The sequence below is a fragment of the Schistocerca cancellata genome, chromosome 5 (genome assembly GCF_023864275.1).
Source record: "Schistocerca cancellata isolate TAMUIC-IGC-003103 chromosome 5, iqSchCanc2.1, whole genome shotgun sequence".
NCBI lineage: Eukaryota > Metazoa > Arthropoda > Insecta > Orthoptera > Acrididae > Schistocerca > Schistocerca cancellata.
Window position 1 is genome coordinate 390,509,976 of NC_064630.1, and position 23,943 is coordinate 390,533,918.

General features: G+C 44.3%; 1 protein-coding gene across 1 annotated transcript in view; it reads right to left on the bottom strand.

Moving 5' to 3' along the window:
* The window catches only part of LOC126188560 (protein nervous wreck), a 724,305-nt gene that overhangs the window by 73,592 nt on the left and 626,770 nt on the right, over positions 1-23,943 (bottom strand). The window contains exons 14-15 of the mRNA XM_049930159.1: positions 21,327-21,459; positions 5,985-6,211 (exon numbers count right to left, since the gene is read on the bottom strand). Coding sequence (XP_049786116.1) covers positions 5,985-6,211; positions 21,327-21,459 — 360 coding nt within the window. The remainder of the gene's footprint in view (positions 1-5,984; positions 6,212-21,326; positions 21,460-23,943) is intronic.

The following is a 23,943-nucleotide window of genomic DNA, read 5'->3' on the forward strand; positions in this document are numbered from 1 at the left end:
CACACACACACATTTTACTTACTTCATGAAAAGATCTCCTGTATATATTATAAACAAAGGTTTGATATTTTCCTTGCTGATCAATGAAGTGAACTAAATACAAGATGGCACCGGCTGTTGACTTGATGTGAAAAAGTACGTGCTTAAAATTGCACGCAAAGCTTAAAAAGCCTTCAAACAGCGAAACTTATCCTATCCTCAATTGAAAAATCTAAGTGTGTTACGTCTTCCTTAGCACGCAGTGTGGCTTTTTAATGGATATGGGAGCAAGGAACAGATGACGTTCATGAACGGAGAATTCAGATATTAATTTATTCTACATCAAGTAGTACAAATAATATATAATTCTATTCTAGCGTCAGCAACTAACAGTAAATTTGAATGTAGTAGCATATACAGGTGCAAAACATTTATAAATCTATCATTCTTCAATACAATTCCCATTGAGAAGATGTTGAGCATTGGCTACTATGAAAGTCTGTAAATGTTATTCAATTTGAAAATACACTAAATGGGGTCGGTGCATGAAGGTTCGAACTTAATTACACACTCGCCACTGGGGCTCTGCAGAAGGGATGCTTGCATCTCATTGGCAGCAGCGTAATCGTTCGTGACAACGCCCTCGTGCCACGGTGGCGGCTGTAGGAAACACGACGGCGAAAATGGCGGCGCGCGTATTTGAAAGTGCGGCCGACTGGATAACGACCGATACCGTAGAATGCACAATAATGAACCCTTCGGGCCCAGTACTTCGATCGCAGCCAAAGATTCACAAGCAACATTGTCCTATGTGACCGACAGTGAACTCGCAAAGGAGCCCATTAAAAATTTAATGAGATTCTCACCAATACTTTAAGATTTGAAGATAATTTTTGTGTAAACAAAAGCTATGCTCTTTCGGTAATCATCAAAGATATTGTGGTACCATACAGCCAGATTCTCCTCCTTTGATACAGTTAAACTGTATACAAATATAAAATTAAAATAAACAATCTTAGTAATTAAAAATAACTTGCTTAGATATGAAAAGATCAGGCTACCTGAAATTTACGAGCTTCACATAACTACTTCAGCTTTAACAACACATTTTATGAACAAGGAAATGACCTTGTAATGGACAGTTGCCTATCTAGTCTGCTAACCAACATTTACATATATCACTTACAAACAACACTTTTCGGAGGCAATATGACAACAAATAACAAAGATCATATTTTACAAACACTTTGTGGATGACACCCTTACCTTAGTAGAAGAAAATGATCAATTAGCAACAGAGCTCAACAAACTACACCAAAACATAAAATGGTTTCTTGAGCATGAATCTGATAATGGCATAAATTTCTTGGATCTAAATATTACTAAATATAGTGATAAACATAAATATGAAATAGGTGGAAAATTCAGTACAACGGATGACACAATCAACAGCTCGTCATGTTACCCAGAGTAACAAAAATGACATGTTATAGGGCAGTAATCAAGAGAATGGAAAAACTCTTTGTATGCTGAAGATAAACTACAAGAACTAAAAACGATCAAGCTAATAGCCCACAGTAATGGGTATAGCTCTTACACCATCACTAAATTTCACAACAGAATTAACAATAAATACAGTAATAAAGATGACTGTGAGTCCAAATCACAAATAGTTGCTCAAACGCTGTGAAACATGTCTGCTTACCATTGATTAGTAAAGTGTCACATCAGATTGCAAACATACTACTTGCGAAAAACATCAATATTAGTTTTCCCACAAACAATAAAATGAAAGACCAAATTATTCACAACTTAAATTTATAAAATGAAGAAGACCACAGTTATAGCCTTTGTAAACTAAATTGTACTGTGTGTCCCAAATTTTACATTGGCCAAACAGGTAGGGCTTTCAACATACGATACTGCGAGCACAGGGATGCTGTCCGGCTCAACAACCTAAATAAGACAAACTGCGCTGCTCATTTGTTCCAGCATGGAAACACAGAGTTAAGCAGCGAATAAAACATAGAGATATTACACTTTGCCGTAAAAGGAGTTCATATGAATTTGTTCGAGGAACTAGAAATATACAACCGCATTCACAGTAAACCTGAGTGCATACTGAATGATCAGTTGAATTAAAAAACCAAATGTACTTACAAAATTTCGTACAATTCCTATAATTTGAAATGAAAGAAATGATAATTTTTCGAGCGAAAATTATTCTTTGGGCATTACCAACATTTTTCAAACCTAAACAATTAAAGCTTTTGTATGTCCATGCTTGTAACTGGAGATCTGTGGGACTTTGGACGATCACTTACGAAAGAAACTGAAACACCTAAAACCGTCCTTATGATGTCATTTATTGAATGGCTACCAGTTTCAGTGCTTCAGTGCACCATCTTCAGAGCTTAGATGATGCCGAGAGGGTTAAAACCATCCGTATACACGATGCATCAGTAAGAAATCGAAACACTTACAGCCGTCCTTATGATGTCATTTATTGTATGGCTACGAGTTTCAGTGCTTCAGTGGTTCAATGCACCTTCGCTGATGTCAATAGGGTTAACACTATCCGCATGCACGATGAATCAGTGACCAACATCTGTAATGGTTTTCGCAGACTGCCTGTAATCGTGATTATGTCTCTCCAACCGTCAACTATCAACTAACTTGATAGTTGAAGGTTGGAGAGACAACTAGAAAATGGCACCATAAGGACGGCTTTAGGTGTTTCATTTTCTTATATAAATGTGTAACCGTATAAAATTATCTGTAACTACGTAGAAGTACCTTCGCAATTACTCAAGAAGTGTGCCATGTCTGTACACATATCACGTTCTTTGGCACATCATATCAGTAGCCGATGTGTATGCCATCTTGTATTTAGTTCAATTCATTGATCAGCACGGATCGCAAAGGAAGATCAAATCTCTGCCTTGTAATATGTAAATGGGATCTTTTTCGCGAAGTATGCAGTTATAGAGCGTATGTACAGAAGCGCCAAAGAAACTGGTGTAGGCATGCTTAATCACATACAGAGATATGTAAATAGGCAGAATTCGGCGCTGCGTATATAAGACAACAAGAGTGTGGTGCAGTTGTCATATCGGTTGCTGCTGCTACAATTACAGCTTATCAAGATTTAAGTGAGTTTGAATGTGGTATTATAGTCGGCGCACGAGCGATGGGACACAGCATCTCCGAGGTAGCGATGAAATGGGAATTTTCCCCTACGACCATTTCACGAGTGTACGTGAATATCAGGAATTCGGTATAATATCAAATCCACAACATCACTGCAGCCGGGAAAAGATCCTGCAAGAACGGGAACAACGACGACTGAAGACAACCGTTCAGCGTGACAGAAGTGCAATCCTTAGTGAAAATTGCTGCATATTTCAATGCTGCGTCATCGACAAGCGTGAGCGTGCGAACCATTCAACGAAACATCATAATATGTGTTTTCGGAAGAGAAGGACCACTCGTGTACCCTTGATGACTACGCGACTCAAAGCTTTACGCCTCGCCTTGGCCGGTCAACACTGACATTGGACTGTTGATGACTGGAAACATGTTGCCTGGTTGGACGAGTCTCGTTTCAAATTGCACCGAGTGGGTGGTCTTGTATGGGTACAGAGACAACATCATGATCCAACGGTCAGTCGGAGTGGCCGAGTGCCGGCACGGTAGCTCAGCGTGTTCGGTCAGAGGGCTGGTGCTCTCTGTAATAAAAAGAAAACTGAGTCAAAGAATAAACGATCAACTTCAACGGATGTCTTGTCACGTCCGCCCAGACCAAATGCAACGAACAATATCGAACAAAATGAAGCCGGCACGGTAGCGCAGTGTGTTCGGTCAGAGAGCCGGTTGGCCTCTGTAATAAAAAATCTGAGTTGAAGGATCAACAAACGAACTTGAACGGATGTCATGTGGCGTGCGCAACGACCAAACACAATGATCAACAACGAAAAAAAAGCGGTTCTAGGCGCTACAGTCTGCTGGAACTGCGCGACCGCTACGGTCGCAGGTTCGAATCCTGCCTCGGCATGGATTTGTGTGATTTTTTACGTTAGTCAGGTTTAAGTAGTTCTAAGTTCTAGGGGACTGATGACCTCAGCAGTTAAATCCCATAGTGCTCTGAGCCATTTGAGCCAATGGACCCTGTATGTCAGCTGGGGACTGTTCAAGCTTTTGAAGGCTCTGTAATGTTGTGGGGCATGTGCATATGGAGTGATATAGGACCCCTGACACGTGACACGTACGTAAGCTTCCTGTCTGATCACCTCCATCCATTCACGTCCATAGTGCATTCCAATGGACTTGGGTAGTTCCAGCAGGATAATGCGACACCCCACACATCCAGAATTGCTACAGAGCGACTCCAGGAACACTCTTCTGAGTTTAAACGCTTGCGCTGGCCACCAAACTCTCCAGACATGCACATAATTGATCTGGGATGCCTTGCAACGTGCTGTTCAGCAGAGATCGCCACCCCCTCGTACTCTTATGCGGATTTATGGATAGTCCTGCAGGATTCATTCAGTTCCCTCCAGCACTACTTCAGACATTAGTCGACTCCATGCCACGTCCTCCTGCGGCACTTCTGCGTGCTCGCTGGGACCCTACACCATATTAGGTAGGTGTACCAGTTTCTTTGGCTCGTCAGTGTGTAAATGCAAAATAACATAATCACAAAAACCCGCGTTACACTTTAGGACACAAATGTAAAACTTGCAAAGAAGTCAACGCTACCGTTTGATGATGGGCTCAGGCCTGAAACTAGTAACAGTAAAATATAATAATTAAAAAAAGGACTTGTGGCTGCTCGCAGTATTTCCTACAGTATAACAAACATTAGTCTCTCCCTCAAGGCGTTGCCAGTGTTTCGCGTTGCCGAATGTCCTGCGATATGTTACTCGTCTGCATTTGGGAGACCCGTACGTACCACTTTTTTTTTCTTTTTTTTTCATTTGCTGCTTGCCAAATAAACCCGCTGCCTGTATAAAAAGCGGGCTGTAATACTGCAGTTGGTCTCTTAGCCGTCACATCAGTAACTCAAGATCAATAACAAGGGAAAATCCACATAGTAATGAACATAGACCCATCAAAGCTCCACATACTGATCTAATACATATACGAACTTGAGTTACTGATGTCCCGTTGCCCGTGTCCCGCCCCATGGGGGCGGACCAAGTACAGTGTCAGGCAGTTTTAGTCAACAACTGAGCAGCATTTAATAATTAGCAAAGAAAAAGAAAATACAAACAAACACACTTATAATCTTAAATATTAATAATACAAAATAATTTTTAATTATCATAATTTGAAGTATGCCAACTCAAAAATACAAAAAACAAAGTGATATTTACTAAGTATCCCTACACCAACAAGGCCATGGGAAGAAAACCTCGGAACATTCCTCGAGCCTTGGCCACGTACTAAATACTACTTCTCAAATTGTGTGTCCATAACCAACATCTAGTGATTAATACATCTTCTTTTTTTTGTTTTTTTTTGTTTATGTGTGTGTTGTGATGCTGCTGTGAGGGGCAGGGCTCGGAATGATATCATCGAGCAATGCCCCTCTCACCAGCAATTTTCTATCCTATTCTATATCTAAACATACTCTAACGCTATTCATATTTAGCATTCAATACTACTACACATTGCCACATATAATTACAGTTTGTTACGTAACTTTATACAACGTTCTACAACAAAATGTTACAGGCGTGAATCAGTTAAATTGTCCAGCTCTGTGTCTGTGCCGTTATCAGTAATATGATCATCGAGTTCCTCAGTACTGCTATCATTAGTTGAAGATCTCCGTCCTCTCTGTCTGTGTCTCCATGATCTCCCTCTATTGAACTCTGCTTGTAATTGTCTGCTATATTACTTAATTCTGTCCATTTATCTGGGTCCCTAATGGAATTGTAGATATTAAACTGTCTCAAATCTGATTGTCGTATATGTGAATGTAACACACAAGAAATAGGTACCGTGTAGTTGTAGAGTGCGATGCACTTGAAGGTCTGCCCCGGCGGGAAGATGCGTGGCTCGGCGTCCTGTGCGCCCACGGCCTCCGCGTCGTGCTCCGTGCCGGTAGAGTCCGCCCCCGCGGACGGGGGCGGCTCGCTGTCGTCGGGCGGCCCCCAGTCCACGTTGGTGGGGTCGTCCCAGCCCGCCGTCAGCTGCTCCAGCCGCTGCCGCTCCGCCTCCACCATGGCTGTCAAAGCGAGGCCTCTAAAGTCTACCGGCACCCAACAGGGCACGCGAGAGCGCAGGCGCGTGGCCAGAAGCGAGTACGTGCAGTGCAGCTCTACAGCAGTGCAAGCCTTTGGCGGCAGCAACTGGGGTAGTACCGGGTGGTTATAATTAAACTTTCCCTATTTAACACGCCATAACACGGAAACTAATTACCCTACGATGACTAAACTTGGTAGCGTTAATATCAAGGACATTGGGAAGAGAAATAATGCAGAGTCAGTTCATTTGAAACACTTGTAACGTGCTGCTACGATACATCGTACCATTACCTACCGGTACCATTATTGCTACAAAAGGGGCTCAGTATCCAGACGCTCTAAGACAATGATGGCATTGAAACAGAGGATGACACGCGTAAAGATGAAATACTAAACACCTTTTTCCAAAGCTGTTTCACAGAGGAAGACCGCACTGCAGCTCCTTCTCTAAATCCTCGCCCGACCGAAAAATTGCTGACATCGAAATAAATGTCCAAGGAATAGAAAAGCAACTCTAATCACTCAACAGAGGAACGTCCACAGGACCTGACGGGATACCAATTCGATTCTACACAGAGTACGCGAAATAACTTGCCCCCCTCCTAACAGCCGTGTACCGCAAATCTCTAGAGGAACGGAAGGTTCCAAATGATTGGAAAAGAGCACAGGTAGTCCCAGTTCTCAAGAAGGGTCGTCGAGCAGATGCGCAAAACTGTAGGCCTATATCTCTGACATGGATCTGTTGTAGAACTTTAGAACATGTTTTTTGCTCGAGTATCATGTCATTTCTGGAAACCCAGAATCTACTCTGTAGGAATCAACATGGATTCCGGAAACAGCGATCGCGTGAGACCCAACTCGCTTTATTTGTTCATGAGACCCAGAAAATATTAGATACAGGCTCCCAGGTAGATGCCATTTTCCTTGACTGCAGGAAGGTGTTCGATACAGTTCCGCACTGTCGCCTGATGAACAAAGTAAGAGCCTACGGAATATCAGACCAGCTGTGTGGCTGGATTGAAGAGTTTTTAGCAAACAGAACACAGCATGTTGTCCACAATGGGGAGACGTCTACAGACGTTAAAGTAACCTCTGGTGTGCCACAGGGGAGTGTTATGGGACCATTGCTTTTCACAATATATATAAATGACCTAGTAGACAGTGTTCCATGCGGCTTTTCGCGGATGGCGCTGTAGTATACAGAGAAGTTGCAGCATTAGAAAATTGCAGCGAAATGCAAGAAGATCTGCAGCGGATAGGCACTTGATGCAGGGAGTGGCAACTGACCCTTAACATAGACAAATACATAGAAAGAACGATCCTTTATTGTATAATTATATGATAGCGGACAAACACTGGTAGCAGTAACTTCTGTAAAATATCTGGGAGTATGCGTACGGAACGATTTGAAGTGGAATGATCACATAAAATTAACTGCTGGTAAGGCGAGTGCCAGGTTGAGATTCATTGGGAAAGTCCTTAGAAAATGTAGTCCATTAACAAAGGAGTGGCTTACAAAACACTCGTTCGACCTATACTTTAGTATTGCTCATCAGTGTGGGATCCGTACCAGATCGGGTTGACAGAGGAGATGGAGAAGATCCAAAGAGGAGCGGCGCGTTTCGTCACAGGGTTATTTGGTAAGCGTGATAGCGTTACAGAGATGTTTAGCAAACTCAAGTGGCAGACTCTGCAAGAGAGGAGCTCTGCATCGTGGTGCGTTTCTGGATGAGGTATCGAATATATCGTTTCCCGCTACTTACACCCCCCGAGGAGATAACGAATGTAAAATTAGAGAGATTCGACCGTGCACGGAGGCTTTCCGGCAGTCGTTCTTCCCGCGAACCATACGCGACTGGAACAGGAAAGAGAGGTAATGACAGTGACACGTAAAGTGCCCTCCGCCACACACCGTTGGGTGGCTTGCGGAGTATAAATGTAGATTTAGATGTAGAATATGGCATCCATCAGTGTCCAGAAGTGTATGAAAGCGCGGGACTGCATCCTGCACAGCGGAACGAAGCATGTCCGTATGTATGCTGCCTACCTCTCTTGATATGCTGCGCTTCGTATCAGCAACTGTGTGAACATTCCCCTCGTAAACGCTGTTCTTCAGGTAGGCCTACAACCAGAAATCACAGGATGTGAGATCAGGTGGTCGTGCTCGCCTAGCATTTGGAAACGATCGGCTGATAATTTAATTGTTTCCAAATGTGTTTCGGAGAAGCAGGTGAACTTCACGAGCAGTGTGCCTTGGGACCTCATCTTGCAAGAAAACTGTTGAGCTCAATGCGTCTCTCTCTCCTGTAGGGCGAATATGACATGCTGGCGAAGCATATAGCAGAAACGCTGGCCAGTCACACTGCACGTCTTGGGTCCTTGAGCGTCAACCTGTTCAAAAAAGAATGGGCAAATGATGAACGTAGTCCTGAAGCCACATCATACGGTGACACGTTCACCATACAGAGGAACCATACACAGTGACTGGAGGTGAAGATCCCAACACTCGGCAATTCTTTGTGTTCACCTCACCCGTCAGAGAAAAATGAGCTTCGTCTGTCCATAGGATGGTCGCTCATCAACTTCAATCCTTGCGAGAAAGTCGAGAGTGAAGTCAACACGAAGTTGTGCGTCCTCTGGAGCAAGCCGCTGTACGACAGGGATCTACAACGGATACATTTGAGAATAGTACGAAGCACCTTCCGCACTGTGGACCACGGGATGTTCAACTGTCGTGACACAGCACGCGCGCTGCCTGACAATCGGGAATTGCGCGAAGCTTTTGTCTGCCATAGCAACAGCGTTTCTGTCAAACGCCTGTAGTGCAACCGGTCGTCGGCCTCTTCTCGGGCCGGTCAGTGTGGCCGAGAGGTTCTAGGCGCTTCAGTCTGGAACCGCGCGACCGCTACGGTCGCAGGTTCGAATCCTGCCTCGGGCATGGATGTGTGTCACGTCCTTAGGTTAGTTAGGTTTACGTAGTTCTAAGTCTAGGGGACTGATGACCTCAGATGTTAAGTCCCATAGTGCTCAGAGCCATTTTTAATTATTTTTTTTTTTTAGAACAGTTTCAACCAGGACAGCACTTAAAATATAGGAAGGCACGAAAGCGAGATCTCGACGCTAAGACGGCACAAAGAAATAAACTAAACTGGTTACATTCCTACTAGAGCGCTGGAACCACCAGAGCAGCCTCTTGGAGCATGTCGTAATGATGACGTACACTGACGAATCACAAGCCGTCTCTGGACTATATATGGTCACCGCAACAGCAGTCAATTGCTCCTGAATAAGCCTACGGACAATTTCGTCGAAAACTTGGGATTTTACCCAGACTTGACGCGATGAGCAAACCGGGGATTTTTCATATTTGTACTGCATTGTTACGAACAAAATAAAAAATGGAAGGAAAAGGTTTACGGTACAATGTCCCATTGCCGACGAAGACACTAGCCCACAAAATTTGATCGATAACGCTTATTCGTCAACTTACTGTGTGGTTTTGAATGTGCTGCCACACTAGTTTTTGAGCTGAAGATAATTGTTGTAAATGTCTAACGGAGCACTTACTAAGGCTCTTAGCTGGAAGATATTGGTAAGCCCTACATAGGTCATACTTTGGTTGGAGGGTGAATGCCTGCAAGATTCGCCGCAACGAAAACATCTCTCCGGATAAAGGTCTCCGGCGAAAGAGAGGGAACTGTGCAAATTGTGTCACGTCCATGGGGAGCCGGCGGGCGGGCTTACTAACGTTCAGGTTCAAGTGCCCTGGGAACGCCTTACGTAGCAAAGTTAACCCTTCCTCGGCAGTGTATGCTACGAGGCTTATGCGACACCTGGACTTGTTGTGGAAGCATAGCGGTTCCGCGAACTCCGAGGCTATTTGCAAACACCGTGCAGATGTGGGAGCATCTGCCAAGTGTTACGTCCAATTGTGGTTTCCATACGACAGCTGTACCGGGTAATTCAGCTGGGAGGAGCAAGCTCTGCGGTGGGGGAGTGAACCGGGTTACTGATGTCAGCACATTTGTGTGAATGTTTATGAGACAACCAATCAAAAGAGTGATAGTCCAAGAAAAAGTATCGCGACACTAGAGCCGGAAATAGGAGGAGATTGTCGGTTTAGGGTGGTGTTGGGTGCCCAAGTGTGGACTGGCGAGTGCGGAGTGCGAAGAGAGGTAATTGTTTAGTTTGTTGTTCCATGGAACATTTGCACAATAAATCGTAATGATGTGGAACGAGTCATTTTACATTAACATCGCAAAGTATTTTGCAACTATGGCTTTTTTAATACGTAGATATAAGATAGTAATTCCTGCCCACCCCTTTTAACATTACAACAACAGAAATTCTTCTACGGAATAGAAAGGGTTGTCAAGGAGAAACTTCTTCAGTTTGTTTTCAAATTAACTTTGCTGTCTGAAACAACTTTTAGTTGCAGCATTGTGCATCAATCTTTGTGCTAAAGCCAACCTTAATGTGGAATAATGAACGTTTGTTTTCCTTCTGGTATTGTAGTAATGTACATCATTATTTCTTTTGAACTGCAGTACATTATTTACAACAAACTTCACGAGGGAATAAATACGCGGGGGAGCAGTGGTCAGAACGCCCAACTCCTTTAATAGATGTCTACAAGGTTATCGAGGGTGAGGACCGCATATTGCTCTTACGTTTTTGAGCAATGGAGACTTCCTTTCGTAAAGAAGAGTTAGCCCAGACCGTTATTCTATATGACATCATTAAATAAAAATATACAAAATATGCCAACTTACTCATTTATTTCTCCCCAAGACTTGCACTGATTCTAAGTGCAAATGTGGCTGAACTGTTTTAGGAGTTCCAAAATGTTCTTTTTGCAGTTTAAATTCTCATCAATATTTATACGTAAGAGTTTTGAAGTTTCCACCCTATTTATCATTTCCTCACCTTGTGTACACTTGTCATTGGATAGTACGCATAGAAGTGCAGAAATGAATATGCTGCGTCTTTTTAATACTGAGGATGACATCATTCGCAGAAAACGAGTAAAGGTTACTTCTAAGAACATTGTTTACCCTTTCTTCTGTTTCTGTGTGTATGCTTAGACTAATTGCAATAGTAGTGTCATCTGCAAAAAGAACTAATTCTGACCGTTGTATACTAGACGGATGATCGTTCACATGTATCAGGAACGAAACGGTACCTAAGCTTGAGGCTTGGGGAACCTCGTACGTGATTTCTCCCCAGTCGGAATAACGTCCCTGGACGACATTGGCTGAATTACTATCTATAACTTCCTGCATTCTTTTAGCTATATATGACATTACCAATTGGTTGGCTATACCCTCAGTCCCATAAAACCTCAGTTTATCTAGGAGAATACTGTGATTCACATAGTCAAATGCTTTAGATAGAAGGCAGAAAATATCAACTGCTCATATATTATTATTTAATGCATGTTAAAATTTATTATATTAAGACAGCAGTGGGAACGCTACACGAAGGGAGGCTGAGAGTTCTGTGTGAAGTGTCTGCAAGCAGAGTCTCCGTAACTCAAGGTACAGTCGCAAAGAGAACACGTAGTGAGTTTCCATGGGGGAGGAAGGAACTCTTTTTGATAAAGGACTGGAAGACTCGTAGTTTTCTGTTTCTGTGGCTAGTTTCCAGGAGACACAATGAGTTACTAAGAGTGTTACTGAAACTTAGCAAAGCCTCAGCTACCACTTTTAGCCAGGAATAACTGGACATTACCCTAATAGTGTAACTCTCGATTTAAATTTAATAAGAAACCATCATTCTCAGTTTATAACCACCCATTGTCAGTGCCTTCGAATAGGATATATTACCCCACCTCCCATTTCTTTCGAGATATGTGGTCAAAATTGCTGGTGGAAGACTTTTCAGCTTAACATACACTTTGGAGCTGGGCGCCAATGAGGCAGCTACCCTCAGAGTCGTGGACATCTGCAAGTATGTTGCAGCATAATCCTTTAGAAATTGATTTGCGTAATCAAATAATTAGTGCACGCGCTTCAGATGTGTCGTGTGGTGGCTGTGGTAAGGTCCTCCAGACTGAAAGACTAAAGTGGTGACGCATTGGTTAAGGCACTGGCCTCAACTATGGGCAATACGAGGTTCGAATCAGTCTCCAGCCATCCAGATCTACCTGTTTCGTCGTTTTTCTAAATGACTTACGGCGAACAACATGATGCTTCATTTAACAAGGTGATGAATGACTTCTTTTCTTCCACCTCATTCCAATATGTTTGTCCCATCCTGATCGGCCTCATAGTCACCGGGACGTAACCCATAATCTCCCTTCTGTTCTCTCTCTGGAAGGGTCCCACAGAAAGACGTCAGCAGAATTCTGTCAAAACTTATTGAGGAGGTAAGACATTTACTATTACTTCGTTACGAATTATGATACAATAGATACCCTCTTGCATAAATTGTTGCGTTTGAAACTGTGTTTTAGTAGCTCTGTGTCGTGATTATACGAGGGCTATTCTGGAAATAAGGTCCGATCGGTCGCGAAATGGAAACAACACCTTCGAAGAAAACGTAATGTGTAACAGCGTAAGCCACTGGTCACGGTGGCGCAAATTTACTTCTCAGCGTGGCCGATGCTTATGCTGGTAGAAAAACATTTCATTTAATAACGAACTGCAGTTGTTCTTTGTTCCTCATAAGTGAACAATGTGTTCAAATTTCTGTCACAATGGAATTGTCGATTTGTCCTCATTATATGATAACCGAATCACTAGCCTTCAGAATGCACATTCCAGACTTTACAAATGATTCAACTCATCAGTGAATTTCGCAGGATTCCTGTCTCGTTCGTTGCCCTATACTTTGCATGACGTTTGTATTTGGGTCATGAAAAATTTGCAGTAAAATCCATGCGGAAGAAACAAACGACGACATTGTAATTCTGTCAGAGACAGCATAGGACCTGGCAGAGCAGTTTAACGGAACGGAAAGTGTCTTGAAAAAAGGATATAAGATGAACATCAACAAAACAAAATGAGGATAATGGAATGTAGACGAATTAAATCAGATGATGCCGAAGGAATTTGGTTAGATAAAGAGACACTTAAAGTAGTTGATGAGTATTGCTATTTGGGGAGCAAAATAACTGATGATGGTCGAAGTACAGAGGATACAAAATGTAGACTGGCAATGGCAAGGAAAGAGGAAGAGAAGTTTGTTAACATCGAGTATAGGTTTAAGCGTCAGGAACACTTTTCTGAAAGTATTCGTATGGAGTGCACCCATGTATGGAAGTGAAACATGGACGATAAATAGTCTGGAGAAGAAGAGAATAGAAGCTTTAGAAGTGTGATGCTGCAGAAGAATGCTGTAGATGGGTAGATCACGTAACTAATGAGGAGGTACTGAATAGAATTGGGGAGAAGAGAAGTTTGTTGCACAACTTCACAAGAAAAAGGGATCTGTTGGTAGGACATGTTCTTAGGCATCAAGGGATCATCAATTGAGTATTGGAGGGCAGCGTGTAAGGTAAAAATCGTAGAAGGAGACCAAGAGATGAATACACTAAGCAGACTCAGAAGGACGTAGGTTGCAGTAGGTAATTGGAGAGGAACAAGCTTGCACAGGATAGAGTAGCACGGAAAGCTGCATCAAACCAGTCTCTGGACCGAAGACCACAACAACAACAGCGGGTGAAGTGACTCATTTACGAAAATGGTAGACGCCTGTTCTAGAGCAGGCGAGTTCAGTCTCTGTCGAAGGGATACTGATCTCCAGACCTCTCTGCCAAACTGATCTTTAGGCCGATAGAACAGCCTCTGCCTGCCATAAGCCGCTATATCGAATGAATGGTGAAGGAATAACACATCCTCATAAAACGTAAGTCAAACTGGCCTGGCTTTTAGTTCCTCGTACTGGCTTCCTGGAGAGGTAAGGCGGAGATTGCAATTGTGTGCACCGCTGCATGGCTTACAGATCAGGAGCAGTAGTCCCTTCTGACATGGTTGGTACGCAGGTAGGCTTTTACTGGAGGAAATCAGCAGGTCCTCCCGGTGTTACAGTTGGCGGAAATCATTGAGACTGGTACGGCAACTGTTATTTTATCTGCGGACGTAAACGAATTAAACGGCTGTAGTGTTGCAATGTGGAAGGCAACCGGAAACCACCACATTTTGTGGTTCAAATGGCTCTGAGCACTAAGGGACGTAACATCTTAGGTCATCAGTCCCCTAGATCTTAGAATTACTTAAACCTAACTAACCCAAGGACATCACATACATCCATGCCCGAGGCAGGATTCGCACCTGCGAACGTAGCAGTCCCGCGGTTCCGGACTGCAGCGCCTAGAACCGCACGGCCACCACGGCCGGCGCAGTGGGTAGGGGCTACTTGGACAGAGCTATCGGACAAATAATATATAAAGGCAGATTGTAGACAATGCGAGATGAAGCAAAGACGCCGGATTTAAAAGTATAGCTTGGGACTGAAATAAGGAATAAAATCAACACTTATAGATGAGTTAAATGATAATGAAGATATCACAATGCGGTATTGTGTCTAAGACAGACTTTGATGAACTTCTAGATGGACTTGAGCGTCACGAGAGGCCATCTGGTCAAAGTAACCCTTTGACGTAGTGCACCATTCGTCTCTCGCCGTTAGAGAGGTAATACTCGCACTTCTAGCTACTGGACTCTAGAACTATACAAGGCGAACATTAATTTTTTTTTTCATCAGTCTACTGACTGGTTTGATGCGGCCCGCCACGAATTCCTTTCCTGTGCTAACCTCTTCATCTCAGAGTAGCACTTGCAACCTACGTCCTCAATTATTTGCTTGACGTATTCCAATCTCTGTCTTCCTCTGCAGTTTTGCCCTCTACAGCTCCCTCTAGTACCATGGAAGTCATTCCCTCATGTCTTAGCAGATGTCCTATCATCCAGTCCTTTCTCCTTATCAGTGTTTTCCACATATTCTTTTCCTCTCCGATTCTGCATAGAACCTCCTCATTCCTTACCTTATCAGTCCACCTAATTTTCAACATTCGTCTATAGCACCACATCTCAAATGCTTCGATTCTCTTCTGTTCCGGTTTTCCCACAGTCCATGTTTCACTACCATACAATGCTGTACTCCAGACGTACATCCTCAGAAATTTCTTCCTCAAATTAAGGCCGGTATTTAACATTAGTAGACTTCTCTTGGCCAGAAATGCCTTTTTTGCCATAGCAGGTCTGCTTTTGATATCCTCCTTGCTCCGTCCGTCATTGGTTATTTTACTGCCTAGGTAGCAGAATTCCTTAACTTCATTGACTTCGTGACTATCAATCCTGATGTTAAGTTTCTCGCTGTTCTCATTTCTACTACTTCTCATTACCTTCGTCTTTCTCCGATTTACTCTCAAACCATACTGTGTACTCATTAGACTGTTCATTCTGTTCAGCAGATATTTTAATTCTTCTTCACTTTCACTCAGGATAGCAATGTCATCAGCGAATCGTATCATTGATATCCTTTCACCTTGTATTTTAATTCCACTCCTGAACCTTTCTTTTATTTCCATCATTGCTTTCGCGATGTACAGATTGAAGAGTAGGGGCGAAAGGCTACAGCCTTGTCTTACACCCTTCTTAATACGAGCACTTCGTTCTTGATCGTCCACTCTTATTATTCCCTTTTGGTTGTTGTACATATTGTATATGACCCGTCTCTCCCTATAGCTTACCCCTACTTTTTTCAGAATCTCAAACAGCTTGCACCATTTTATATTGCCGAACGCTTTTTCCAGGTCGACAAATCCTATTAAAGTGTCTTGATTTTTCTTTAGCCTTGCTTCCATTATTAGCCGTAACGTCAGAATTGCCTCTCTCGTCCCTTTACTTTTCCTAAAGCCGAACTGATCGTCACCTAGCGCATTCTCAATTTTGTTCTCCATTCTTCTGTATATCATTCTTGTAAGCAGCTTCGATGCATGAGCTGTTAAGCTGATTGTGAGATAATTCTCGCACTTGTCAGCTCTTGCCGTCTTCGGAATTGTGTGGATGATGCTTTTTAAAAAAAATGGCTCTGAGCACTATGGGACTTAACATCTATGGTCATCAGTCCCCTAGAACTTAGAACTACTTAAACCTAACTAACCTAAGGACAGCACACAACACCCAGCCATCACGAGGCAGAGAAAATCCCAGACCCCGCCGGAAATCGAACCCGGGAACCCGGGCGTGGGAAGCGAGAACGCTACCGCACGACCACGAGATGCGGGCGATGATGCTTTTCCGAAAGTCAGATGGTATATCGCCAGACTCATATATTCTACACACCAACATGAATAGTCGTTCTGTTGCCACTTCCCCCAATGATTTTAGAAATTCTGATGGAATGTTATCTATCCCTTCTGCCTTATTTGACCGTAAGTCCTCCAAAGCTATTTTAAATTCCGATTCTAATACTGGATCCCCTATCTCTTCTAAATCGACTCCTGTTTTGTCTTCTATCACATCAGACAAATCTTCACCCTCATAGAGGCTTTCAATGTATTCTTTCCACCTATCTGCTCTCTCCTCTGCATTTAACAGTGGAATTCCCGTTGCACTCTTAATGTTACCACCGTTGCTTTTAATGTCACCAAAGGTTGTTTTGACTTTCCCGTATGCTGAGTCTGTCCTTCCGATAATCATATCTTTTTCGATGTCTTCACATTTTTCCTGCAGCCATTTCGTCTTAGCTTCCCTGCACTTCCTATTTATTTCATTCCTCAGCGACTTGTATTTCTGTATTCCTGATTTTCCCGGAACATGTCTGTACTCCCTCCTTTCATCAATCAACTGAAGTATTTCTTCTGTTACCCATGGTTTCTTCGCAGCTACCTTCTTTGTACCTATGCTTTCCTTCCCAACTTCTGTGATGGCCCTTTTTAGAGATGTCCATTCCTCTTCAACTGTACTGCCTACTGCGCTTTTCCTTATTGCTGTATCTATAGCGTTAGAGAAGTTCAAACGTATCCCATCATTCCTTAGTACTTCCGTATCCCACTTCTTTGCGCATTGATTCTTCCTGACTAATGTCTTTAACTTCAGCCTACCCTTCATCACTACTATATTATGATCTGAGTCTATGTCTGCTCCTGGGTACGCCTTACAATCCAGTATCTGATTTCGGAATCTCTGTCTGACCATGATGTAATCTAATTGAAATCTTCCCGTATCTCCCGGCCTTTTCCAAGTATACCTCCTCCTCTTGTGATTCTTGAACAGGGTATTCGCTATTACTAGCTGAAACTTGTTACAGAACTCAATTAGTCTTTCTCCTCTTTCATTCCTTGTCCCAAGCCCATATTCTCCTGTAACCTTTTCTTCTACTCCTTCCCCTACAACTGCATTCCAGTCGCCCATGACTATTAGATTTTCGTCCCCCTTTACATACTGCATTACCCTTTCAATATCCTCATACACTTTCTCTATCTGTTCATCTTCAGTTTGCGACGTCGGCATGTATACCTGAACTGTCGTTGTCGGTGTTGGTCTGCTGTCGATTCTTCAATTACAGGCCACATGTCCTGTGGATTCACGTTACGTGTCTTTAATGCAGTGGTTTCCATTGCCTTCTGCATCCTCATGTCGTTGATCATTGCTGATTCTTCCGCCTTTAGGGGCAATTTCCCACCCCTAGGACAAGAGAGTGCCCTGAACCTCTATCCGCTCCTCAGCCCTCTTTGACAAGGCCGTTGGCAGAATGAGGCTGACTTCTTAAGCCGGATGTCTTCGGCCGCAAATGCTGGCGGGGATCGAACCCGGGACCGAAGACTTTTTTATTATGAACCAAAGACGCTACCCCTAGACCACGGGTGCTTATATCGAACAGTAATAAAATAGACAAACTTCAGGGACGGATTCCAGACTGGAAATGGAGGAAAAAAGGTCCCATGAACATGTGTCTGGAAATAGACAGTGTGTGTGCAACGACAACAAATCGTCCCAGTACACAGTACAGAGCTCCATCGCATCTACGTCGCAACAAATGTTCAAAGTGGCCTCCGAGGGACACAGTGGGCTGCATGTCTAGGGATAGTAGCAGTTGTCATGTAGAATACACATAATCTTACTTTGGCGTACACCACTTGCCTGGAACTTGTACTAAGTTCATTTCAATATCCCGTAGAAGCCGGTTCTCCAAATTTGGTGTCCGCAAGATCCACCGCCTCTCTGCACGTTCATCTCTCTGAAAGAATCCATGATCATACAAACGCTCCAATAAGGCTCTACATGTTTTGGTGTCTGTGAGGGTACCTGTTTTGGTACAGCCGTGCTGCCTCTCGACCGTTTCCATCTGTTTGGCAGTACACAAACACCATTTCGGTTTATTCCCGACATTAATACCGGATCATTCTGCTGCTTACAATATGCTGCGTCAGTCGTGCAGCCCGAAACACTCTAGGAACACACGGCACGTGGTCAGAGGAATGTTTATTCGTCAGCGCCGTCTACCGTGGTAACGACGCCGTTCGGGACACATTTCATAGGACCTTTGCTCCTTATTTTACAGACGGGAATACTTCCCTTCAGTTTGTTGGTTTTCTTAATGTTCACCCTGTATAAGACAGATTGCGGATGATGCAGAATGAAGTAAATATGCCACAACTGAAAGGACAGCTAGCGTCTGGAACGAAGCATCAAATCAACCTTTATTAATGAAGCGTTAAATGATACCTTCAGATGCCTTGGTGATATCTTCACAAAGTGAAACTGAGTCTACTACAGACTCTGATAAATTTCTAGATGGGATTGAGCGTCATGAGAGGGCAACTGTTCAAAGTAACTCTTCTGAAGGCATGCACCCTTCGTCTTACGTGCCGTTCGCCGCAAGTATGTCGCTGATTCCAAAGTGAATACTCGAACTAAGAGCACGCACTGTCGTTTTGAAGTTGAAAAGAACAGTCTTCCAACCTCTGATGATCTGTGCTTTATCTATCTCCTATTAGGCTATTTGCCGTCCAACGAACGGGAACTCTTTCTACCTACTGACGTAACGTTAGCTCATAAAGTTCGAGTACGCAAATTGGCGAAATGGTGATAATACAATGGTTGCTCAGTTCATTACGATAGTCCCAAAACCTCCAATGTCGTACTTTGAAGACTAAGGGTTTCATGAATACAAAATGTGGAATGGCAGTGTGGTTGGAACGGCGCTTAAATCAAAAAGCTTCCTTTTATTGGTAACCATTCGGCACCTCTTCTTCACGTTGTGTCTTAAAAAGAAAATTCACCAGAAGATAAGTTGGAGGTATCATTTATGCGACTGCGTCATAATCCGTGCAGCGGTATGTGGCTAGCGTTGGCCAGTCTGAGTGACCTGACTAGCTGCTAGACTCTAGTTTATAACACATAAGCCAACACTATGGGATCAGTTGGTCAGTCTGCAGGTGTGAGAGCGGACATAAAAAACAATCCATTCCTATCTATGCAGGGGAACAGGTATGACCGTGTAATAACCGACCAGTTCTGCAAAAAGAGTCTGTTAGTATTGTACGAGTGCACTCGAAGCGTGCAATAAAACATCCTGGTGTGTAACGTGCACTAAGTGCACCTCCCCGTGAACGAGCTGAGTTTCACTTAAAGGTCAGCGTCACTGTAAGGGGCACTTTCGGAACAGCCTACTTGAGACATGGTGAAGAGGTTCTGGATTTTATACCTCTCGCTGATGCGTAGTTCAACGATCAAGAGCTACACACAACCCCTCCATGCTGTCCCCCATTAACTATACCCCTCTTATCTAATGTCCTTTATCAGGAAGAGTGGCGGATAAACAGCCTGTTTCTCTTGGAAAGGACCAAAGAACGAAGGACCCATGGTAGATAATGTCCTAATCAAGGAGAAGGATCGCAGTTACCAACCTCTCACATTACTTAGGAATTAGTTAGTGGGGGGGGGGGGGGCGACATGGAAGGATTGTATTTAGTGTTTGATCGTTGAACTATGCACGATGAGAAGTATTAAATCCAGAACCACTTCGCCATGTCTCAAGCAGGCTGTTCCGAAAGTGCCGTTTAGGAAGAGGTTGCCCCTAGGTGACCCTCAGCTCGCCGTTGGGCAGGTGCACTTAGTGGACGTTGACACCAGCTGTTCCAGACTGAGTGGCTACCAAAGGGCAGCTGAATGCCTACAGGCAAAGGTGACCAGGAATGGGCAAACAGCTGATGTGTAGGCTATCATCCAACCAAGCCAAGTAGTTTAAGCTACCATGCTGCACCTGCCACACGCACGTGGGCAGTCTTAGCTAAGAAGCCACGCACACGCAGAAGGCGTGCAATGAAACATCCTGGTGTCAACGTCCACTAAGTGCACCTGCCCAACGGCGAGCTGAGGGTCACCTAGGGGCAACCTCTTCCTAAACGGCACTTTCGGAACAGCCTGCTTGAGACATGGCGAAGTGGTTCTGGATTTAATACTTCTCATCGTGCATAGTTCAACGATCAAGCACTACATACAATCCTTCCAGGTCGCCGAAGTGGCGTCAAATCGAAAGACCTGCACCAGGTGAACGGTCTACCCGACGGGAGGCCCTAGCCACACGACATTTCCATTTATTATGTCGCCCCCCACTAACTAATTCCTAAGTAACTGATCACTGTCAGGCCGTGAGGACTACGCGATGATGACTATCTGTGTTCTCATCTGCTACCAATGGCGTCAGTTGGATACGGTGATGACGGTCATTAGGTCTGCAGCCTTTCAGTCCGTTAGCCCTCCTAACACTGAATCCGCTACTTGTTATTCAACTAGATTTCCAGTTGTCCTCCCGAAACTGAATGCTTCTGGTTCCAGTCATCTCCACCACGGGAAAATCACTGGCAATAACGGGTGTTCCTTACGGAAGTCGGACACACTGACAGCCTATGTACGGAGGCAGGTCCTTCCCCGGTCTTCAGTGAAGGTAACTCGCACCACCAGTCTTCGAGTCGGCGAGCTCCACGCACAGACATCGTCTACTTGCAGTGCTGGTGGGTTGAAGCCATGCAGAGCGCGCATGCTTTGGTGCTCTAGTAGCGGCGGCCGGCACAGACAACAGAGCTTGAGGCAGAGGCGGACAGCAGAAGAAGAGGAGGAAGAGCGCGCCGCTGAGGGAACCCACCCCACTCACCGTCCACCTCGGCGGCCTCCTGGCGCTCCGCCTCCTCGTCGCGGCCCCCGCGCTCCACGGCCGTCACCTCGGAGCCGCTGGCGTCCACGTCGCTGTCGTACAGTGAGTCCGAGCCCGCCGCCTCCTGCCAGACACAATAGACACCAGTGAAACACTTGTCATACCGTGTACGTGATACTAAGCGACGCTCACAGGAAACTGCAACGGGTTATGGGCATGCGACGGAAATCGGTAGATGTACACGTAAAGACAGAAAAACTGGATGATTTGTTCAAGAGAAAAATATTCAAAAATTGAGCAGCTAAATAACGCGCTTGTCCATCTCTTGCTCTTACGCAAATAGCTATTCGCCTTGGCATTGATTGATAGAGTTATGGGATGCCCTCCTATGCGCTGTCGTGCCAAATTTCGCCAATTGGCACGTTAGATCGTCAAAAACCCGATTTACTTGGAGGGCCCTGATCATAATGCTTCAATAGGGGAGAGATCCGGTGATCTTGCTGATCAAGATAGATTTTGGAAAGCACGAATATAGGCAGTAGAAACTCTCGCCGTTTGTTCTCGGACACTACCTTGCTGAAATTAAACCTAGGTTGGCTTGCCATAAGGGGCAACAAAGTGGGGCGTAGAATATCGTCGGCGTACTGTTATTCCGTAAGGGTGCGGCGGATAATAACCAAAGGGGTCGTGCTATGAAATGGACTCGCACTCCAGACTATCACACCAGTTTGTCGAGCCCTATGCTGCGCTATAGTCAGGTTGATATTCCACCACTGCCTGGGGCGTCTGCAGACACATCAGTGGTGCTCGTAGGGGCTCAGCTCCAAGGGAGACTCATCACTGAAGACAGTTGTACTCCAATCAATGAGATTCCAGACCTAACGTGCCTGACACTACTGCAAAAGGACTAGCTGGTGTACAGAGGTCAATGATAGCACGAAGTGCCCCGTGAGTCCAGCCTGTTAATGGTCCTTGTGGTCACTGAAACACCGCCTGCACGTTATATCGCTGATAATAATGAATCTGGGGTTCCGAGTGCCTCTCTGACGACTGTTCAGTCCTCGCGCTCTGTCATCTCTCTACGTCTACCACTCTCTTCTCGACGCTGTGTCTGTCCATGGTTGACCAATTCCTGCCACCATGGTCGAATAGTGGCATCGCCCATATTCGAATGTCGAGCGATTCGTTGATTAACCCCTTTCTTTGAGCCAACTTCACGTCCTCTCTCAGGTGGTGACATCTCCGTACAGCGTTTATGCAGGTGTCTGTGAGGCACAGATATTGTCCAACTGACTACAAGCAATGACATTCGCAAGGACTTTATGGCCTGGTATCAACATGTCCACTGTTTACTATCCTTGCCAGCTGTGCGGTGACATTAAGCTGCAGCGTCACACATTGATCCATCGTCCGTCAGAGTTTGCAATTTTGCATTTTCCGCCGACACCTATATGAATGTCAGTTTCTAACCAATAAGTTCAGTTTATCTTTTACTTATAGATAAAATTTCGGAAAAGTCATAAATTTGCCCAGCTCTGTGGCCTAGATAGATAATGCAAGCCTGCGCGGTGGCGCTCGGCTAGGAGGTAAGCTGGTTCGAATCCTGGTGGTGGATGAAATTTTCCTGTCAGTATCTGGTGGGCTTACGGATGAGAGATAGGGGCGTAAAGCTCTTTATCACATGACTATGCGTCAATGTGGCAGATTAAATTCTAAATCTCTCCGCAGTGTATCATGAAGTGAGAGCTTGGTACTGTTTTAATCGTGATTCGTCCGTCGGATGAGGATGTTGTGGCTGTCGGTGCACTTGGTGCTATTTGTTGGGAGTAGGTTATGTGGCGCCACTGGCTTTCATCATTTCTCTTCTCTCGCCATTATCGTAAAACATAACACCACACTTTACACCCAAGAAAACCTTTTCCGACTAGGCGGTTGACCTTATCTCTTTGGCTTTCCCAGCCAACAATACAATATGATTTCACTTTTTACTATCATAAATTTAGTTTTGAAGTCAATTTTGGATCAATGACGTTCATGCGAGTGATCCTGTCGCTTCCATAAACAATTACTAGTTCTGCAACATATGCAGGAGAGCTTCTGCGAAGTTTGGAATTGAAGCTGTGAGGACGGGTCGCGAGTCGTGCTTGGGTAGCTCAGTTGGTAGAGTACATGCCCGCGAAAGGCAAAGGTCCCGGGTTCGAGACTCGGTACGGCACACAGATTTAATCTGCCAGAAAGTTTCATATCAGCGCACACTCCGTTGCAGGGTGCAAATTTCATTCTGGAAACATCCCCCAGGCTGTGGCTAAGCCATGTCTCCGCAATATCCTTTCTTCCAAGAGTGCTAGTTTTGCAAGATATGCAGTAGAGCTTCTGCGAAGTTTGGAAGGTAGGAGACGAGGTACTGGCGGAATTGAAGCTGTGAGGACGGGTCGTGAGTCGTGCTTGGGTAGCTCAGTTGGCAGAGCACTTACCGCGAAAGGCAGAGGTCTCGAGTTCGAGTCTCGGTCCGGCACACAGTTTTAATGTGCCAGGAAGTTTCAATTATTAGTAATATTTTTGTATTTATTTTCCTAGTAAGAATATAAAATTAAAATATTTAAAAAAT